The sequence below is a fragment of the Aptenodytes forsteri genome, unplaced genomic scaffold (genome assembly GCF_000699145.1).
Source record: "Aptenodytes forsteri isolate BGI_AS27 unplaced genomic scaffold, ASM69914v1 Scaffold123, whole genome shotgun sequence".
Classification (NCBI taxonomy): Eukaryota; Metazoa; Chordata; class Aves; order Sphenisciformes; family Spheniscidae; genus Aptenodytes; species Aptenodytes forsteri.
Window position 1 is genome coordinate 1,978,489 of NW_008794408.1, and position 19,106 is coordinate 1,997,594.

Below are 19,106 nucleotides of genomic sequence, written 5' to 3' on the forward strand. Positions count from 1 at the left end.
TAGTGGACATGGTGGTGTTGGGTCGACGGTTGGACTCGATGATCTTAGAGGTCTCTTCCAACCTTAATGATTCTATGATTCTATGAATAAATTATCTCTGCACACTAATACAGTAGTATAATACACCACCTCTCATAAGAGAAGGAGCAGACATTTTCTTTAATTTGTTTATCACAGGAACATAGACGTTTTGGTCCGAAGGGGACTTTGGAGGCCATGTTGTCCAACTGCCCACTTGAAGTAGGACTATTGCTAACTCTGGATCAGATCAGCTTTGCATCTTCCACCTGCTCTGGTTCCAACACTGCATTACCCTACCCTTGAGAGAAGGATTTCCTGATGTCCAGTCTGAACCCTCCAAGCCACAGTTGCTGGCCATTGCTCACTGCTCTGTCATCTCGCAATAACAAGAGTTTAGCTTCATGCTTTAACCTCCTCTTCACAAAAACAAACAAGCCCAGCTCTATCAAGTCTCCCTGGAGGTCATGTGTTGTAGACCACAGACCTCTTGTACTTGCTCCTGTGTTTCAGTATCCCTCTTGGGGTACCCAGAACTGTGTCCCAGGTGCAGCCTCTCCAGCTCTGAGAAGAAGAGGGATAATAACTTCCCTCTATCTGCTGGCCACACTCCTCATTAATATAGTAGACAGTTTGCCTTACCGATGGCAGGAACACATTCATCCAGGTAACTCCATCCCATCCAGACCCAGTGCACAGTGTAACTCCCAGATCCTTTTCCTCAGCCAGCACTCCACAGCCTGCATGGATGCATGGAGCTATTCTGTACCAGGCGTGAAACTTTGCACATTTCATTGCCTGACTTCCTGAAGCTTTTGCTGACTCAATCCTCAAGTTAATCAGGGTCCTTCTGGTTTAATGCTCTACCATTCAGTGTGTCAAACACTGCTCTTCGCTTGTCCACATAGCCAGTCGTTTCATCATAGAAGGCAAACCCTTGGTATCCTTTATGAGAAATTTGCCTGCATTAAATAACTGACTTGCATTAGTCAGTTCTAAATCACTTACAACAAGTTTCTCTGTATATAATTTATGTTTTCTCTCTTAAGAGTATGATTTCTTTCTTCATAACTGCAAGGCTTTGATACCATGCATTTCTCAGAACAAATGTTCCAGTTAAGATCATCAGGAGGAAAATCCAGACTTAGACACCACCTTCTTAAATCTCCACAAGTGTATGACATGATTGGATTTCACCTGCCTCCTGCAAAGACAAACAGAAAGAAATACTGGAATGCACGTATCCATTGGTAAGAAGTAGCTGTTTTATGAGTTTTGTGCCAAGTGACCACCATGTTACAGATCACTGTAAAGCTTTGTTGTGAAGCAGAGTTAGCTGGCTGTGGAGCCTCCAAAACTGCAGGTATGGAAAAGGAAGTTAGACCAACATCAGCCCAGAATAGTGTAGATATCATTGATCCTGCTTTGAGAGGTGATAGACTAGATGACCCTCTGAGGTTCTTTCTTCTCCATTGATTCTATCAGTTCTTCTGTAATCCAAGGAAAATAATTACTATACAAACATCTGGTAGAGGAAAAGCTGAAACAGCAAGGTAAGAATGACAATGAGACTACAAAACGGCTAAAGGAAAGAAAGTATGCCACCATAGTTCAACAGACTGAGCAGACACTAAAGAAAATAAGTGACTATTTGTTTTTTCCTTTAGAGACATACAGAAGGAAACAAGAAAAAACATGAGTGTTTTACTGAAGCGTACCACACTGCTAGACTTCAGTGTGAGCACGTTTCAGGGAGAACAAGAACAAAAGTACATAGTAACATATGCAGTTACTACAGAACACATAAATATTCACTCATTAAAATAATACAGAAAAAACAACAAATCGGTGTTACACCGGGATGCAAGAAGATGAGTAAACACTTGTTGCAGAAGGGATGCCTCCCTAAAAAGTCCAAGAGTGAGCCCTATGCATACCGTCTGCAAGAGACCTCATAATGTTCATGAAAGGTATAGTATTTTGAAGTATTGATCAAAGCGTTTAACGTTTGCATTAGCTCAAAGAATGTTACTTGAACATTCTGTTCACTACTTATTTTTCAGGTGTTCCAAAGCATGATATAGTTTAAAGGACTTCAAAAGTTTGGACCTCATAATTGTTTGCAGGTAATACAACTATGTAGTAGTCCAATATCATATTGTTCTGTATAGTCTTAACTTGTAGCTTGGCTTTCTGACAACCTATGAAATCGCATTTTCTTTTTCAGGATATTTTATTCCATTTGTGCTTTTCAAGGCAAATTTAGAGCATGTAGTTTGCAGCTGCTGGACTGTGTTCAGAGTTCTGCAAGTACAAAGTCCAGAAGCTTGACATATTTCTTGACTCTTCTCCTTCCTTTCATAACTTCCTCTTTCCTCCACAAGTGGACATGAACCTATCTAATATTTCGTAGAGGTGGTATAAGAAGATGGGAAGGACAATTTTAGCTAAAAAAAGGGAGTTTTGCCTGCATTGTTCGAAGAAAGGTCAAAAGATTCTGACCAGCTACAGTTACATGAAGATGTATCAAGTCAAGAAAACATTTATTTTGAAGTCTAATTTGCAAACCACTAAATTTTTAAAACTGTGACACAGTGATTGTCCCAGGTGTGGGATTCATCTCCAGACTACCAGATCTGCCTGTGAGCTAAGTGTTGAAACTGTCATCGACTTGATAGAGGTCTAGTCAATACAGGCAGTGGAGCCCAGTGAGATCTTTGGCTGACTGCTTTGTCTTTAGATGCCCACTTTATGATTACTTGAATATCTTCCAAACATCATTAATTAAATTAATTGACCAAGTGTTCAATGAAGTTGCCCACATATGGACATCTGGTAATGTATGAGATGCCAGAGGATGTCCAAGACATCCTCTTGATGGCAGGTGAGACAGAAATTTGTAGGGGACCCATACCCTGCTGGAGCAGCAGCTGGAAACAAGGCAAAATACTCCAAGGCAATGCAGGTGGCACTAGCCACCTCTGTACAACCCATTTAATTGAGTCCTACATCTCCACTGATTACGAGGGAAGCCTGGACACATGGCTCACATGTAGGCACCGAGAGTAAGAACCTAAGTGTGGGTGTCTACAATAACAAGTCAAATCCTATTGTAGAGTTTAAAATCGACAACTTTGCAATTCTGAAAACTTCATGGCACCTGCCGCCTTTTTCAAAAGTTCCTGAAGATCTGCAACTCTAGGTGCCTAAACAGCTGCAAAATATGCAGTTCCTGAGTTGAAAGGAAAACAAAGCGTGGCTTTTACAAGGAGTTATACAAGGAAGGTTAAGGCACTAATTCCCAACAAGTGGAGTATGCCAGGAGAGAGGCTGTCAAAAGTAGCCATGGCCTTTTCAGCACAGCATCTTTGTCTCTGAAAACACAAAAAGTTTCTTTGCAGTTACTTGATAACAATTTCAGATCTCTGGGCTATCCAGCTGGCATTTCATTATTTCTCTCTTGACTTCAGTAGGAGCTGCAGGGCTTCCAGAGTTATTGAAAATGAGGCAATGGATATAAATGCTAAATATGGATTTAGGAATCTAACTTAGGCAGAGATCATAGGCAATCCTGACAGTCTTTCTACAGGTGTTACCCTTTATGCATGCCCATTCTGTATAGTATATGGTTAAGTGTATTTTATTATACCATTAAGAATCAAATGAGCCATCTTGTTCGTTGGTCAAGTAAAGAATTTATTGTTTGAGCAATTAATGTTCTCTTTTATTATGGGCACTAAGAGTTTACGTAACTTGGTATGCAAGTAACCTGTGTACAAGGACGTGAAAAGTTTATGTGCAAGTCACTTTTTGATGTCGAGAAAATAATTTCTAACTGTTAAAAGCAGAGCACAATAATCCATATTTACAGGAAAAAAGATAAGTTACCCTCTTTGTCACAGCAAGAAGCCTCTATACAGAAGTCAGACCCCAGAACTTCCCATTGTCTCTGCTGGGAAAAAACTGGATTGTCATTTTAATAGAGTTGGGTGGGATCTATTTTTAGGAAATAATTTTTATCTGTTTGTTGTTGGTTTTTTTTTCAGAAGGAAATTGCACAGGTATTCAAATGATATCTCTGTTGTGTTCTGACAGTGTTATGTAGTCTCATCCTCCATAACATGATGTTTAAAATCCATTGGTATTAAAATGTTCATGATTTGGCTAACATAGGCTGTGTTTTACAAGATATACAATAAAGTTCTTAAATGGCACGATGCTTCAGTTCAGTGTAGTATAACCTAATGCAATAAGGAGTGTAGCACAATGTATCTTTCTAGCGTGCTAGTATGATTGGCAATGATGACACTGCAAAGGATTCTAAGCTTTTCATTTTTGTTCCAGATCTCACTTTGGATCCTTACTCCTATCATTTATGTGTTTAAATCCAAAAGAAGGAGAAATAGCAAAGAAGAGTGAAAAACAAAGTCATAACAGGGAAAGAATGTGCCTGGGACGCCTTTTGCCATCGAGCATGATCATCCCATGCTGTCGAGGATAGCATTTATCCAAGCCTTACAGTAGACTGGTGAATAGAGTGGTCACTCCAATAGCATGTAGTTTTTTTTCATGTTTTAAAAAAAAAAGGAGATTCAATTCATTAAAAAGTATGAAATATTACCAGCTGGGTCTTGTGTGAGTTTCTCTGAATTGTTGCATAGCACAAAATAAACAATAAGGCATGCACTGTGTAAACTTAAAATTGCAGCATTCCTGGAAAGTTAAAATATTTTTCCAACGTTGAAATTCCATTTCTCAGCCATCGGCGGAGTTGTGTGAGCTCTTTTAGTGGAAATCTCTCTTTTTCTTAAGCAAATCCATTTCATTGTAGCCAGCAAAATAAAGATATGTATGCTCTGTTTAGCTGTAGCACGCACTAACCAACAAATACTAATTTCTGCCAAAATAGTGTAAAATGTGTTTGCCAAAATTCAGCAAAAGCAAAATGAGAAAAATGAGCAAACAAGTGAAAAAACCCACACAACAAAATGCTGCATGTTCAATGCATTCCCAGAGAGCAGACATTTCATATTACAGGATATTGGCAATGTGCAGCTTTTCATTTCAAACCATGTATGGTCCCTGTTATGTAGAAGAACACTCAAAGATACGCTGTAAGTCTTGAGTGTGTACATAAATATTTTGCCACATACAACCCTGAAAGGGAGCTGCCCTAAAATGAAAGCTCTACTTGCACTATTCCCCTCTATTGCTGAGAAGCCGGTTTTACTGACGATTAGTGCATTGCTTGACCCTTTTCACACTTAGTGACATCTTGAGGGACTATAAATTCTATAGCAAACTGAGAAGAACTCGAAGATGGGCCTTGCTAAGGCATGGAGAAGGTTCATCAGATGACCGGTTATGTTGCAGAGTGGGGACCATTGCCTTGGAAATACGTTTTCATGGAAAGTCCATTTTTGTTTTATTGTTATTGTCTGTTAAGCTGTGCACTTGCTTCCCAGAAAGCCAAGCTGGCTTGTCTGAACACACTACCTCAGAAATTATTATTTATACTGAAAACTCTGTATCATCATCATTATATTTCTTTGTAGGGCCTGCACTAGACAACGCATGCTGAGCGGATCCTTTGAGGGGCAGCCTGCAAAGGAAAGGTCAATACTTAGTGTCCAGCATCATATACGACAAGAACGCAGGTAAACATGGACAGAAAGGATGGTTTCAAAATATTCTTAAAATAAAGGTGATGAAAAGAATTAAATTTGAGCAATACCTAACGTGTGAAAAACTGAAATTACTTACTTGTACAAAGAACTGAATTCTACCTTCTTCATTGTAACCATAATGAAATTCATTGTACTGTATAAATGGAAAAAATGCCTTTTTATTTCAAATGTCATTTCCTTCACCAACTACAAAGCTATCAATTTAAAGATCAGAAGGAAAGAAATTGGCTTATGTTAGACCAGATTGAAAACAATTGAAGAACATATAAGCTTCTGATGTTAGCGAGAGAAAAATGATAATAATCTGAGATATTGTGTGGCTCGAGAGCAGTGCTTTATAATGGCCATCCTATAAAGGTCAAAATTTCATCTTGAGATGTATCGTTAAATTGATTATGATTGTTTCAGGTCACTGAGACATGGTTCCAACAGCCAGCGAATCAGCAGAGGAAAATCTCTTGAAACGTTGACTCAAGATGTAAGTCTTCATAGAAATGATGTTTTCAATTTGAGAATATAAGAAAAAAGAATATGTACTATATAATAAATGCTTGTGTAAGGCTAATGTCTAGCTATGATCTTGTTTACAATTTGTCTTTTGAAATCTTGAAATCATAAATACTGTAATTGCATTAGAATTATCGTCAAAATAATTGACATGGTCATTTCACTGATAGACTTACTGGTTTTGAAACACATGCTGAGACAGATTCACTGAAGCTATAGACACTACATTCGGAGCACAACAATTGCTACTACCCAGGACACCTTAAAAAGCCTTACTCTGGAATTACACAGATCACTCAGGCTGACAAAACACACTTCAAAATTTCCAATAGAAGTTTAACAATATTTTTCAAACACGAGAACTGTCAGACAAAAGGACAAAGGGAGACTAGTAATCACAGATTTCACTGTGGTATAATTTCATGCAGTCAAGCGCATTTTCACTTCTGCAAATTCATAATGATATTTTGTGGACCTCTGTGACTATGAAAATTCAAGGGGCGATATTAGTCCCTCCATTTCCAAACTATGATAGTAATTTTTCTAGATGTGCTTCATACATAAAAACAACTGTGTAAGAAGTAATTAATGAATTACCCTGCGTGGTGGTAGAAAGAAACTGTAGGTAAATAATATTTTAAAGCAGATGTGGCTTTGCTTGTGTCCAATAGTAAGGGTAACACCCAGAATTACCCCTCCAGGAGTGCTCCAAAGACTCACTTAACTCTGAAGAGTAATACTGATTGTACCCACCACCGGACGAGCTCAGACAACCGTCCTCCCTCCCTCTCCTCCCTCCCCGTGCTCTGCCGTCACTGTATGTTCTGCACAACTTGCTGCCTGGCAGCACATCCAGCAGGCTCGAGAAATGAAAGGGTGTCTAAAGCCTTTTCTTTCCCAGTCTTTGCCCTTAGTAACTTTGATGGTGTTCATTCCAGTTCAGAGATACTGGCTGAGCTTAAAGACCTTTGCTTTTAAAGTTAAAAGTTGCATTGGATGGGACTTCACGCATGAAATTAAAACTGAAATTAACCTTGATGAAAATAGGCAGCCTTGTGCTGTAGATAGAAAATACTGTACAATATGCTTGACTAAGTTGATGTGCAGTGCATTTGGAAGTAAAGATTTTTCATTTGAATCTTTCTATGTAAAATACCATATCTTGCTTTCATCTGAAACATTAAAAAACAACAACCCACAGACCTCATTTAAAAGGACTCGTTTTGCTTCTAGCACTCCAACACAGTGAGATACAGAAATGCACAGAGAGAAGACAGTGAGATAAAGATGATCCAAGAAAAAAAAGAACAAGCTGAAATGAAAAGGTATTTAAAAATCAAAAGTCTGAGTGCGTGCTTTTCTGTATTAAGTATTCTCTGTATGAAGTAAAAAGTACTGAGAGTCATGATGAAAAAAGAACAAAGTGTAAGGGATATTTTTGCCAGGTATAATGCAGATCACTTAATAATTTACATTCTATCTTTCAAAAGGAAAGTCCAAGAGGAGGAGCTGCGAGAGAATCATCCATATTTTGATAAACCACTTTTTATAGTTGGTCGTGAGCACAGATTCAGGAATTTCTGCCGAGTGGTGGTACGAGCTCGCTTTAATGCGTAAGTTTGTTCCATATCAACAGTTGGTTCCAACAAGTGTTTACTTTCATGTCCTCAGAAATCTAGGTCTAACTTTTATTTTGAAAGGACAGCTGTGTATAATGTGGTCACTACACGAGCTGGCAGTCAGTTGCCTATGGTGTAGTCTTGCTGTTGGAGGAAAGGAAGCAATAACATGCTGTGCAAGGGCAGACATGTTTGAGCAGTCTGCGATGCTGAGACGGGACAAGACTGTGGGGACACTGCGGGCATGAACTGAGAGGAAAGACTGTTTTGTACCCCCGTTTTTAGACCTTGGGGAATCAGCCTGCTATTCCCTTCCTATTCCTCACTGTAAGGCGGGAAGTCTTTCTACACCAACAGTTACTCAAAGAATAGAAAAAGGTGAAGAGAAATTAATCCCACCTATGCTCACCCTAAGACTCCTTAGCCCATAATTAGAGACCCAGAATGGGATGGGGAGGTATTCAGCTGTGGGAGATAAAAGGAGAAAAGCCAAGGCCAGGTGAAAACCAGGAAGACTCAGTAACTAAACTGTAGGTGTATGCGAGCGCAGCAGATACAGATCTATGTACAAGCAGCTTGATATAAAATCATCTTATAGCTCTTCTTTTAAACCTCTGTCTATGGCCGGCACCCTAATTTTGGAGGGTTAATGCATGTCACCTTGCAAACAGACAGCATAAGACAGAAGATAGCTCAAGGCTATGAGCTTGGCACTTGGAAGACCTGGTTTCAGCACCTGCTTTACTATCGATTTTCTCTGTGCCCTTCAACAAATTCCTTCTAGGTAGAACAACAGGAAGGTTAGATACCCAGTTTTACAACACCCATATTTAAGTGTTCTGCCACCTGTGTAGAAGCACATCCTTGAGTTAGGTGCCTACTTTTCTATGCAACTGCTACCTTGATTGCGGTTCTCTGGTCCATGAAGCAGTTGCAAATTAAAACAGCAAAACAAAACACAAACATGCATTCCCATCCAGTTGTCAAATATGTGTCAGTGCCTGTTACCATTGTGGAGTGCCCAAGGGTAACAGGATATTTATATTATAAACAGTTTAATTAAAATGTTTGCAGTTATAAAAATAAATTGTTTTTGTTAAAAAGTCTTTTTTTCATTTATTTAAAACCTACCAACTTTATTCATTGTCCCACCCAGTTTGCCAAATAAGATATTCTAGAGATCTTTTTCAAACTGATAGGATACGTATTTTCTTCTAGTAAAAAAGGCTGAGGAAGACCACTATATACAATGTGGGGAAGAGGTATGATCTTAAGAAGACATAAAAGTCAGTGGGTTCAGTGGAAAGGCACCAAAACCAATATATTCTGTATGCTGACTGGTGTAAGTGGGTGAACCTGGCCTGTGGAAGATGCCTCTTGTTCTCCTTGTATGCATCTTGCGTTCTTGTAATTCATAACCATGAAATCTCTTCTGGTAGTATTGCCTCAAGTCAGGTCACTCCATTTTTCACTTTAAGCTCAGCGAGGGAGTGACGGCAATTTCACATCCCAATGGCTAGAGCCCTCACATGGGATATAGGATACCACATTGCAGATCCTGTCTCGGCATGATTTGCTACAAGGATTTGAAAGATAAGTAAAAAGTGCCCCTAACCACTGGGGCAGGGAGGCTTCTTGGACAGGATTCTTGTGGCTTCTCCTGCTGAAGCCATTCTGTGTTGCATAAAAAGGCTAAATAATTGCTGGAGCAAGAACTTAGCTCGTGTCACCTAGATATGTGCTTATTACTTATAGAGCGGTTCTCACTCTCTCTGGCTGCCTAATGGGTGGTTGGATATGGTAGATGAAGCACAGCAATTTCATAGGAAAATTCAGATATGGAGAATCTAGAAATATTCATCGGAAATTATTGAAGAAGCAATAAAAGAGATAGGGCTTGTGGAAGGATTTTTTGTGTGTCAACTGAGGATACGGTTCAAGAGCTTTTGAAGTAAAAGGAAGGAACTCCTGAGGAAACACTTTGGAACATAAAATTCAGTAGCAGGTTATCCCCACCCCCATCCCCAAGCAAAATACAAAATTAAGTCCTTGCTTACAAAAGCAAGACCAAAAAAACTAGCAGTTTAAAGAATCATAAAGAATTACAGGTAGGCCATGAATTAAAGTGATACTAGCTGTGTTGATAATATGACTAAAGTTAAATGACACTTGTACAGATATTTAAAATTAAACCAAGATAAAATGTAGCCTTGATTTTGGATATAAATTACTTTGAGGTGATGGATGCATGGTATAATTGTAATGCTGGCTAAAATAAAATGTAAATGACTGTATCTTTTCTTCTTTTTATAGTTCTAAAACAGATCCTGTTACTGGAGCTGTGAAAAATACCAAATACCATCAGCTTTAGTAAGCACTGCAAAAGTAACTTTGCTTGGTCACATAAGCCTGCAGTATAAGTGTGTGAACGTGCACATGCATGTAATGTGTGTATGTGTGCAAGCACATGTGTATTTCTTTTTTTTCCCCAAAAAGGTTTTTCTTTCCATGGAGTTGTTCGGGCGGAGGATGAATAGGAAGAGGATTTTTTTTATCAGACTTTTCTTCTTCACTTGCATGTAACTTCCCTAGTTTTACTACGCATTTCCGAAATATTGAAATCTTTGATACTCCTCAGCTTAATTTATTTTTCAAAGGAAAGCACTTAACTGTGGTGTAGACACGATGCAAGTGACATAGCACTCTTGGCATTTCTGTAACGGTTATCCTTATGTATTGTTCACAGTGATTTGCTGGGGTTGGTTACTTACCTGGACTGGGTCATGATCATTGTTACTATATGCTCCTGCATTTCCATGATGTTCGAATCCCCCTTTAGAAGAGTTATGCATGCTCCAACACTCCAGGTACTGTCACTGAATCATTTTACATTTAGTGAAGCACAGTCACCTTGTTTTTCTCCAGTGCCTGTTCCTAAATTATGACTGTTCTCTGCTTTGATTTTCAGATTGCTGAGTATGTTTTTGTAATCTTCATGAGCATTGAGCTTAATCTGAAGATTATGGCAGATGGCTTGTTTTTTACACCAACAGCTGTCATTAGGGACTTTGGAGGAGTTATGGACATATTTATATATCTTGTAAGTTTTTATATTTATGGGAGGTTTCTGTAGCGTTCTTAATTTTGATATCTTCGGATATATAAATGTTCGGTAATGTTAAAAAGTTTGGCTCTGCACCCTGGTGCAAATGCAGTAGTGTAATTTGTGTACAAAGACCACTGTTTTCATGTGCAGTCCTGTCAGTTATGTGTACAAATACTTATTTAGACATTTAAAAATACACTGACGTGTGATAAGGACCTGGCAATTTAGTGTAGGGCCATTGTATTGCCCCTTTTAATTATTTATTTGTTGATATGTTTTAAGTATCAGACCTGATTTCATTCCAAAGTAAGCTCGAGATCTCTGAACTTGCTTCAGCATTTTTATGCAGGAGAATTTTTGTTTTATCTATTTCTCAGCCATTCATTGCTTCCTCCGCTCTCGACAGTTCTCCTGCTTTATAGAAAGGGTTTCAAAAGCCTCTACCATTTGACAGAAGGGCACATCCTTGTTGCTGGTGTTGCTGTAGCAGGAAGAAAGCAAAGCAGCATCTTTCTATACTCCATACCTATCAGTAGTGATTCTCAGGAAAAAATTGTTTCGCTGTTTTCTTTGTCCCCCAGAAATTTCTTGCATTCCATTCAAATACAAGAGAAGGGGGTCCGTTTCCCCTTCATGTATGACAATAAACACCACAGAATGTGTCAAAAACAGTACTCAGTATAATACAGTATGAAATATTTTCTAACTGAAGAAATTACTAAGCAAAATGGCTTTGATGGATTTAGATTAAATCTTTCAGAGATTAATCCACCAGACAGATGTGCTGCATAAAATTTGTCATGATCAATTTGTATCAAAGATTCTATTGTTAGCATAAATAAAAATATGCATACTTATACAAAACTCCTACTGTAGTATGCATAATCAGTATGTGCATTAGTTTCTTGAAATTCCTCTGAATCCCTCTGCTTGTCTGAAGGAAAATTTAGGTGGTGTACCTTAGCTATTCCAAATGTGCCCGTGATGGTCTTAAAAGAATATGAAAGTCAGAAGCACTGGTAAATCTATTTGTTTTGGTGGGGCGGCTGTCTTTTACCACTGTTGTTTTTAACAAATCATACTGTGTTTTAAATCATATTGGTGATATCAGCTTGATCCTCCATTTTTTGTACGCTTACCTCTTTGTAACACTCTCACCTCTGTCCCCCTGTAATAGCACTGGCTCTATAAATACTTTTTAAAAAAGAAGAAGTAATTAACAGACTTTATAATCAATAAACATCTGTCAGAGATTGTTCAGGCTACAAGACACAACTATGCTGCTTGAAAACACCTTTGAAGGCATAATATTTGTGCAATAAAACCACACGGTGACAAAACTGCTTATGCCTGTAACAAAGTGGTAGGAAAAACTGGCGAGGAAGCTCTTAACAGACTTTCCAGGTGAGGTTATCTCAGTTTCAGGATAGAATCTCTGAAATGAGAAGGCGGTGGAGAGATGATGCTGCCTGCTCCAAGAATATAGTTTGTGTCCCTGCTCTGAATCAGCCAATTTGATTTCTTCTTTTGGAGCTGTTCCATCTGCTGAAAAGAATAAAATAGATTTTGAGTCAAAGGGGAAGAATAGAGGCCAAAGCTGATGCCCATTAGTTAAGACAATCAGCCTGGGCACAGGAGATCCAAGTCCTTTTTCTAAATTAGGCTTTTTTTGCCTTAATCTTCACTTTAATTTTAAGGAAGAGAAGTGTTTATTGATCTTCTGTGCTGTGTCTATGTCAAGTAAGACATTGTAAGCCTAATCCTTCTTTGCCTTTTTCTGCTCTGTCTCCTCAAGGTGAGTTTGATATTCCTGTGCTGGATGCCTCAGAACGTCCCTGCCAAATCGGGAGCTCAGCTCTTAATGGTACTCCGCTGCCTCCGACCTCTTCGAATTTTCAAACTGGTCCCTCAGATGAGGAAAGTGGTGCGAGAGCTGTTTAGTGGCTTTAAGGAAATCTTTTTGGTATGTGCCACTTATTTTGTTCTTGTTGTTAGAAAGAAGATATGGAGGAGTAATAAGATACCGTTTTGCTATAAGGTTTATGTTTTCTAATCTTTTCTCCATTGTTGTCTGTTTACTTTTCATTGTAGCTACCACTGCAAATGACCACAGAACAAGTTAAAAATTAGGAATATAAGTAACTCATTTACATTTATACTGAATAAAGCTGCTGTAATAATTCTTTTATAAATTATATTATTCGTTCCGTATATGTTTGGCCATAATTACATAGGAGGACTACTGAAATAAAATCTGCCCCTTATTCACAGTTCTAGTTGGGAAAGCAAGATGAGAAGTAAGGTATGGCAGCTCTGCAAGCCAGAAGTAAACCTGGTTTCCGAGCTGGAGATCTCTACCTCCAAGTTTTTGAGAGGCAACCAGAGGCAACACAGTTCATCACAGATCTGGATCTCATTGTTATGTCATTGTTGTTACTGTTATGATCAAGATTATGCAGTTGTTGTAGTAGTAGTAGTAGTAGTAGTAGTAGTAGTAGTAGTAGTAGTAGTAGTAGTAGTAGTAGTAGTAGTAGTAGTAGTAGTAGTAGTAGTAGTAGTAGTAGTAGTAGTAACTTTCCCTAAGTGATACATGTCAGCCTAAACAACAGACATTTTATTCCTGAACAGAATACTGTATTAGGTCAGGTTGTTATAAAAAGCTAAGCTACAAAATATTTGCAGACAGTAATAGAACAAGGACAAAAAGTATAAAGTTAGTTAGCATTTCACAGATACTGTATCTTATTAAAGATATTTACATCATAATTTGCTCATGCATATCTTTTTTGTGGCTATCCTGGATTTCAATATCTAACAATGGCTTCCTCAGATTAATTAGTAAAGCCTGATTCAGCAAAACAGAAGCAGCACATATTTAAGTACTTGAAGAATTCTCTTTAAAGTGAATGACAATTCTTATGCATGCAGAATTTAGCAAGGTTGTACACTGAGTGTAAAAAAGCTTTGATCCTTATCTACAATTCTTAGATGCTATGTTAATAATAATAATAATAATAACAACAGAGCACCTGATTACTGGATCAGAACCTAAAGTAACGTGTCGGTCATGAAAGCCTTATCTCCAGGTGTATGCAACAAAACATGTTCACAGAAGGATATGACCCCGTTTCTCAAGTCTGCAGGAGGAGAGCTTGATAAGTCTAACTTCATCTTTACAGGTTTCTATTCTTTTGCTGACATTAATGCTTGTTTTCGCAAGCTTTGGAGTGCAGTTATTTGCTGGAAAACTGGCTAAATGCAATGATCCGCACATCATCTCTAGGGTAAGAACTGCTTTCCTGCTTCAAAATAATAGTATGCTGTGCCATTTCTGCCTGCTGGGGAAAGCAGGTGGGGCAATCAGAGCTATCAACTGAGAGATGGAGATCTTGGGCACTTTCTTGTTCAGAAGCAGGATGATGGAGGGAAAGGTGATAAAGGAGTGAGTGAATGAGGGTAAGGCTGGGTTTTCATGTAAAAAAGTAAAGCAAGTCCAGATACTGGGGACTGTCTGAAAAAGTTGTCAAATTCATGCCATATTATCTGCAAAGGACTGGATGTCACATGGAATTAACCATGGAAAATGACACCTTTGCATTCCTAGGTCAGCAGCTAAAAACCAGGTTGGGCTGCTAGAGGTCAAAAGCACTGGGAATGCTATGTAGGTTACATGAAGAAAGTTAGCTGTATTTCTTACTCCATTTGGAGAAATATCATCACCTAAAGAGAGCAATGGTCTTTAGGAAAGAGGTGAAAGGCTAGATAGTCTTGCAAAATGAAAAGCACTCTCAGTCCTGGAAGGAGAAGGGTTTTTTGAATCCTTCCTGAGATGCATTTTTCATTTGGGTAAAGGTCCATGACTATTAATCCCAGACCTGTAAAGAACCCTTCATTTCTGTTTGCCTTGCTTCCCCATCATGGCAAGTGTGCTGTCTATACTGGCATTTTGGCATCTCTCACAGGCCATTATTTAATCTCAGGCTGTGGTTTATTTCACTATAGGAAGATTGTCATGGCATCTTCAGAATAAATGTAAGTGTTTCCAAAAATCTCAATTTAAAGCTAAGACCTGGAGAGAAAAAGCCTGGATTTTGGGTGCCACGAGTCTGGTGAGTTGCTACACATTGGCCTATCTTTCCGCTTTTGATGTAGACTATGGCTTAAATCTCATGGCATTAAACTACTGATGTAGGGTTTTTATTGTAAGTCAGATGATATTAAGGGTAAAAATTCTGGTATATTTAGTAAAAATCCAGATATATGAAACTTCTCCAGCCTTAACCTGCTGTTCTATTCATAAAGCAGAAAGGAAAAAAATACCCGTAGGTACTGAACCTAGATAGGAATTAGATGTGATTATTATTACAGTGGCAGTTACTGGCTTGAACCAAGATTATCACTTAATTGTGCTTTAGTACTGTTATGAAGACATACTGAGAGCCATACCTCAGCAACAGAACCTAAATCAGCCTGCCGACAGCTACCCACAAAAAAACAATGAGAAAGTCACGCCTAAAACCAGCCTTTCTCTTCTATGGCCATTAACCATACCAGCTGGCAGCTTCTTTTTATTTCCCATGCAGGGAATCCTTGTGATCTATCTGGTGCAGTAGTGCAGTAAAAATTATTTAAGGGCTAACGTTATGTTTATGGTCAGTATTCCGATAAAGTCCATTTAATATTTCCCAACACCTGAACAGGCAAAAACCCCTCTTTTTAATTGTTCACATTTTTAAGTTGGTTGGCATTTTGCAAAATCAGCTAAACAGCAACAATTATTTTAATTGACCACGTGCGTGGATTAAGAATGTACCAGCAGTGGTAGATTCAGAGCCATCCTACACTAATGAAATAATATGCTGTGATTTGAACAGTCAGTGAAACTCTGACATCTGCAGAAGTCTTTGTTTCGGTATGCTTCAGACAAATTCTTCCTCGAGTAAGCAAATTCAATCCTCTTCAGCTTGATCCAAAAATAAGCAAAAACTGTCTTAATCAGCATAACTGTAAACTTTGGGGAATGTTTTGTTATTGAAGAAAAGTATTTTACCGCAAGGACATTCATACCACCTGTTGGCTGTGTCAGGCCAGATTTTCAAGAGCCAGATGTCAGTATAAGGACCACATTTAAAAGAAATACCTACATCTGAGAGCTCTCTTTTTCGCTGAATGGTTGGATTTTCAGAAGCACCAAACACTTAACAATTCTTCTGGAATACAGCTATTTACCTTACAAATTCTTGAACATTAACTGGGCTCCTTGGGTTATCTATCTCGGATTGTAGAGGCAGAGCAATGTGCTAACCTAGCCCAAAGAGGGTACTTTTAATGTGCAGCTGGAAACATGCTCTTGAATCTCAACTGATACAAAAGGTCAGAGTATTTGATGTAGGAAAGCCAAGAAGGTGTGATGTCCTCTCAGTAAGTTTTGCGTTAGACCATCAGTTCCTGATGATAATGAAATAAGGAACAACACTTTCTAAATGATCTCGCTGACTTTGGAGTCTGAATCATTTATGTGGGTTTGAGACTGGTCTCCTTCAGGTAAATTTGTTTTAGAATCTGGCCAATGCCATCAGATCCATTTTTTGATGAATGCTGTATTTTGCTAATTCCATTGACAAAAACACTAAAATGCAGCATCATGTTCTAAGCTTTATTACTGTGAATCAGATTCTGAGTAACAAAAGAAAACATACATAGGGATCAAAAACAAATTATACTGTACATTTTTATTGCTGTTGCTACTGTTTTGTTATTCAGAGGCTTTCACACCAACTCTGCAAGGTATTTAAATGTTAGTTAGACTATGAAGAATCAAGGTAACAAATAGAAAGAACAACTTTATTGCTGAAGTTACACCTATTTGTGTGCTGCATTTCAGGGCAAATCCTCGGAATTTTAATTTTGACAATGTGGGAAACGCAATGCTGGCGCTATTTGAAGTTCTTTCATTAAAAGGCTGGGTGGAAGTCAGAGATGTTATTATTCATCGTGTTGGGCCGGTAAGGAAACACATCACAGTCTTTGAATTCTACAACACATACTTTTATTTGTTTTAACAATTAATCTTATTTTTGTCTATTCAGATCCATGGAATCTACATTCATGTTTTTGTATTCCTTGGCTGCATGATTGGACTGACCCTTTTCGTTGGAGTTGTCATCGCTAATTTCAATGAAAACAAGGTACTGAGTGAGGTGGTTCATTGTGTGTAGAACTGGCTCTGTAAGAAACCTGAAACTGATATTACACTGTCTACGTTACCTGGTAAGACTGCCTTTAAGACTGACTTACCAATCTTACATTCTGCAAGTCTGCAAGTATGGCTTCAGACACGCCTGATCCATATTTCCTACAAAACTCAAGCCTGGGATGATAGCAATCCATCACACACGCTTTCAAAGCCATCTGAGTTTATTTACAATGCAGCCGTGTTGCCAGATGGAGATTGAACCTAAAGCACAATATAGTTACAGATGCTCCAGATTCTGCTGTTGTAGTTTGATGTAGGCATACATGCGGTGGCAGGTAAAAAGACATGTTATGCTTGTACGTGTTACAATGAAGGGGTCTCATTAGAGCTCTGCAATTGCAGTATTTCAGATCCAAAGTAAAGCTGCATGGCTTTTCCCTGGCAAACAGCAGAGTACATTGTAAAATTAATTGTCCATCACTCAAACAAAAAAGTAGCTAGTGTTCTAGGAAAAAACTGCAGTTCACATGGGCTTTGCGGATTACCTGAAAAGTAGAAAAACCTGTCCCCAGGTGAATTGTTACAGAACAGCTCATGTCTACACTTGTTATAGATAGCATCCTCTGGATGGGACTGCCACATTACACACTGCATGGCCCTTCTTAATCTGACTTTTTTTTCTGAGCCTCTTGTGGTGCCCCTGTGGCACCAAGACATAATTATTAATTTTTTTAATCTTTCAGTTCAAAGTTCCAAAAATAATGAGATGTCTGTGTTGCAGCTAGCTAGAGCGATATTTTTATCGCTCATGGTACTGAAGGGAAAGGTTGATTGTGCACTCTGGGGCTTGGGGATGCAAGATAACCCGGTGTGCTATTGCTGGAGACAAACTGGGTGCTGGCCATGGCCCTACTATGGCCCTGGCCCGAACTCTGTGGCAAACACAACTGTTGAGTTTGCCCTTCAGGGAAACCACTTGACTCCTTCTGGAAGGGAGCTGAGTAGCACACTACCATGTGTCCAGTGTGGGCAAGCAAGGCATCATGAACTGAAGTCAAGCAGGTTGCGAGCCAAATAAATAGCCTAAAACCTCTGCTGTTCAGAAGGTATTTTTATGTTTGCAAGACTCCAGTGTAATTTTGGTGAGATGAAGTGCAGTCATTCTTGTTAAAATACATCTGTTCTAGAGAACAAGGAGCAATATGCTATTCATTTATTTTCTTATTCACTAAATTTTGACTAGTGAATTAACAAAGACGAAATTTCTCCAGTATGAGAATTCCACTAGATTTCTATAGATGCTTTTGCCCCTTCATGTTCAGCTGTGTAATATTATTTTTCCTTCAAATGCATCAGCCTTACATTGATGAATACAAAATGTTTTTCGGCAAGTCTTGAAAAAAAAAAAAGTCATTTTATTTAAATTACAAGTAATTAAAATGCTATTTGAAATGTTAGAATTAGTTTAATGTTTTTCTTCTATAGCTATGATGTATTTAGCTATGTATGTTTATAGAATCATAGAATCATAGAATAGTCTGACCTGGATTTCCGGGGATGGGGCATCCACTACCTCTCTGGGCAACCTCTTCCAGTGTCTCACCACCCCCCTGCAGGGACATCTTCAACTAGATCAGGTTGCTCAGAGCCCCGTCCAACCTGACACCTGACGTTTCCAGGGATGGGGCATCCACTACCTCTCTGGGCAACCTCTTCCAATGTTTCACCACCCTCAGCGTAAACAATTTCTTCCTTCTACCTAGTCTGAATCTCCCCCCCTTTAGTTTAAAGCCATTCCCCCTTGTCCTGTCACAACAGGCCCTGCGAAGAAGTTTGCCGCCATCTTTTTTATAAGCCCCCTTGAAGTACTGATAGGCTGCAGTAAGGTCCCCCCGAAGCCTTCTCTTCTCTAGGCTGAACAACCCCAACTCGCTCAGTCTTTCTTCATAGGAGAGGTCTTCCATCCCCCTGAT

At 38.8% G+C, this 19,106-nt stretch overlaps 1 protein-coding gene across 1 annotated transcript in view; it reads left to right on the top strand.

Moving 5' to 3' along the window:
* Positions 1-19,106, top strand: part of NALCN (sodium leak channel, non-selective) — a 252,896-nt gene that overhangs the window by 208,127 nt on the left and 25,663 nt on the right. Inside the window, exons 18-29 of the mRNA XM_009288261.1 lie at positions 5,574-5,675; positions 6,114-6,183; positions 7,446-7,537; positions 7,703-7,825; positions 10,145-10,201; positions 10,578-10,698; positions 10,800-10,931; positions 12,733-12,900; positions 14,117-14,221; positions 14,940-15,046; positions 16,822-16,942; positions 17,027-17,125. Of these exons, the coding sequence (XP_009286536.1) occupies positions 5,574-5,675; positions 6,114-6,183; positions 7,446-7,537; positions 7,703-7,825; positions 10,145-10,201; positions 10,578-10,698; positions 10,800-10,931; positions 12,733-12,900; positions 14,117-14,221; positions 14,940-15,046; positions 16,822-16,942; positions 17,027-17,125 (1,297 nt within the window). The remainder of the gene's footprint in view (positions 1-5,573; positions 5,676-6,113; positions 6,184-7,445; positions 7,538-7,702; positions 7,826-10,144; positions 10,202-10,577; positions 10,699-10,799; positions 10,932-12,732; positions 12,901-14,116; positions 14,222-14,939; positions 15,047-16,821; positions 16,943-17,026; positions 17,126-19,106) is intronic.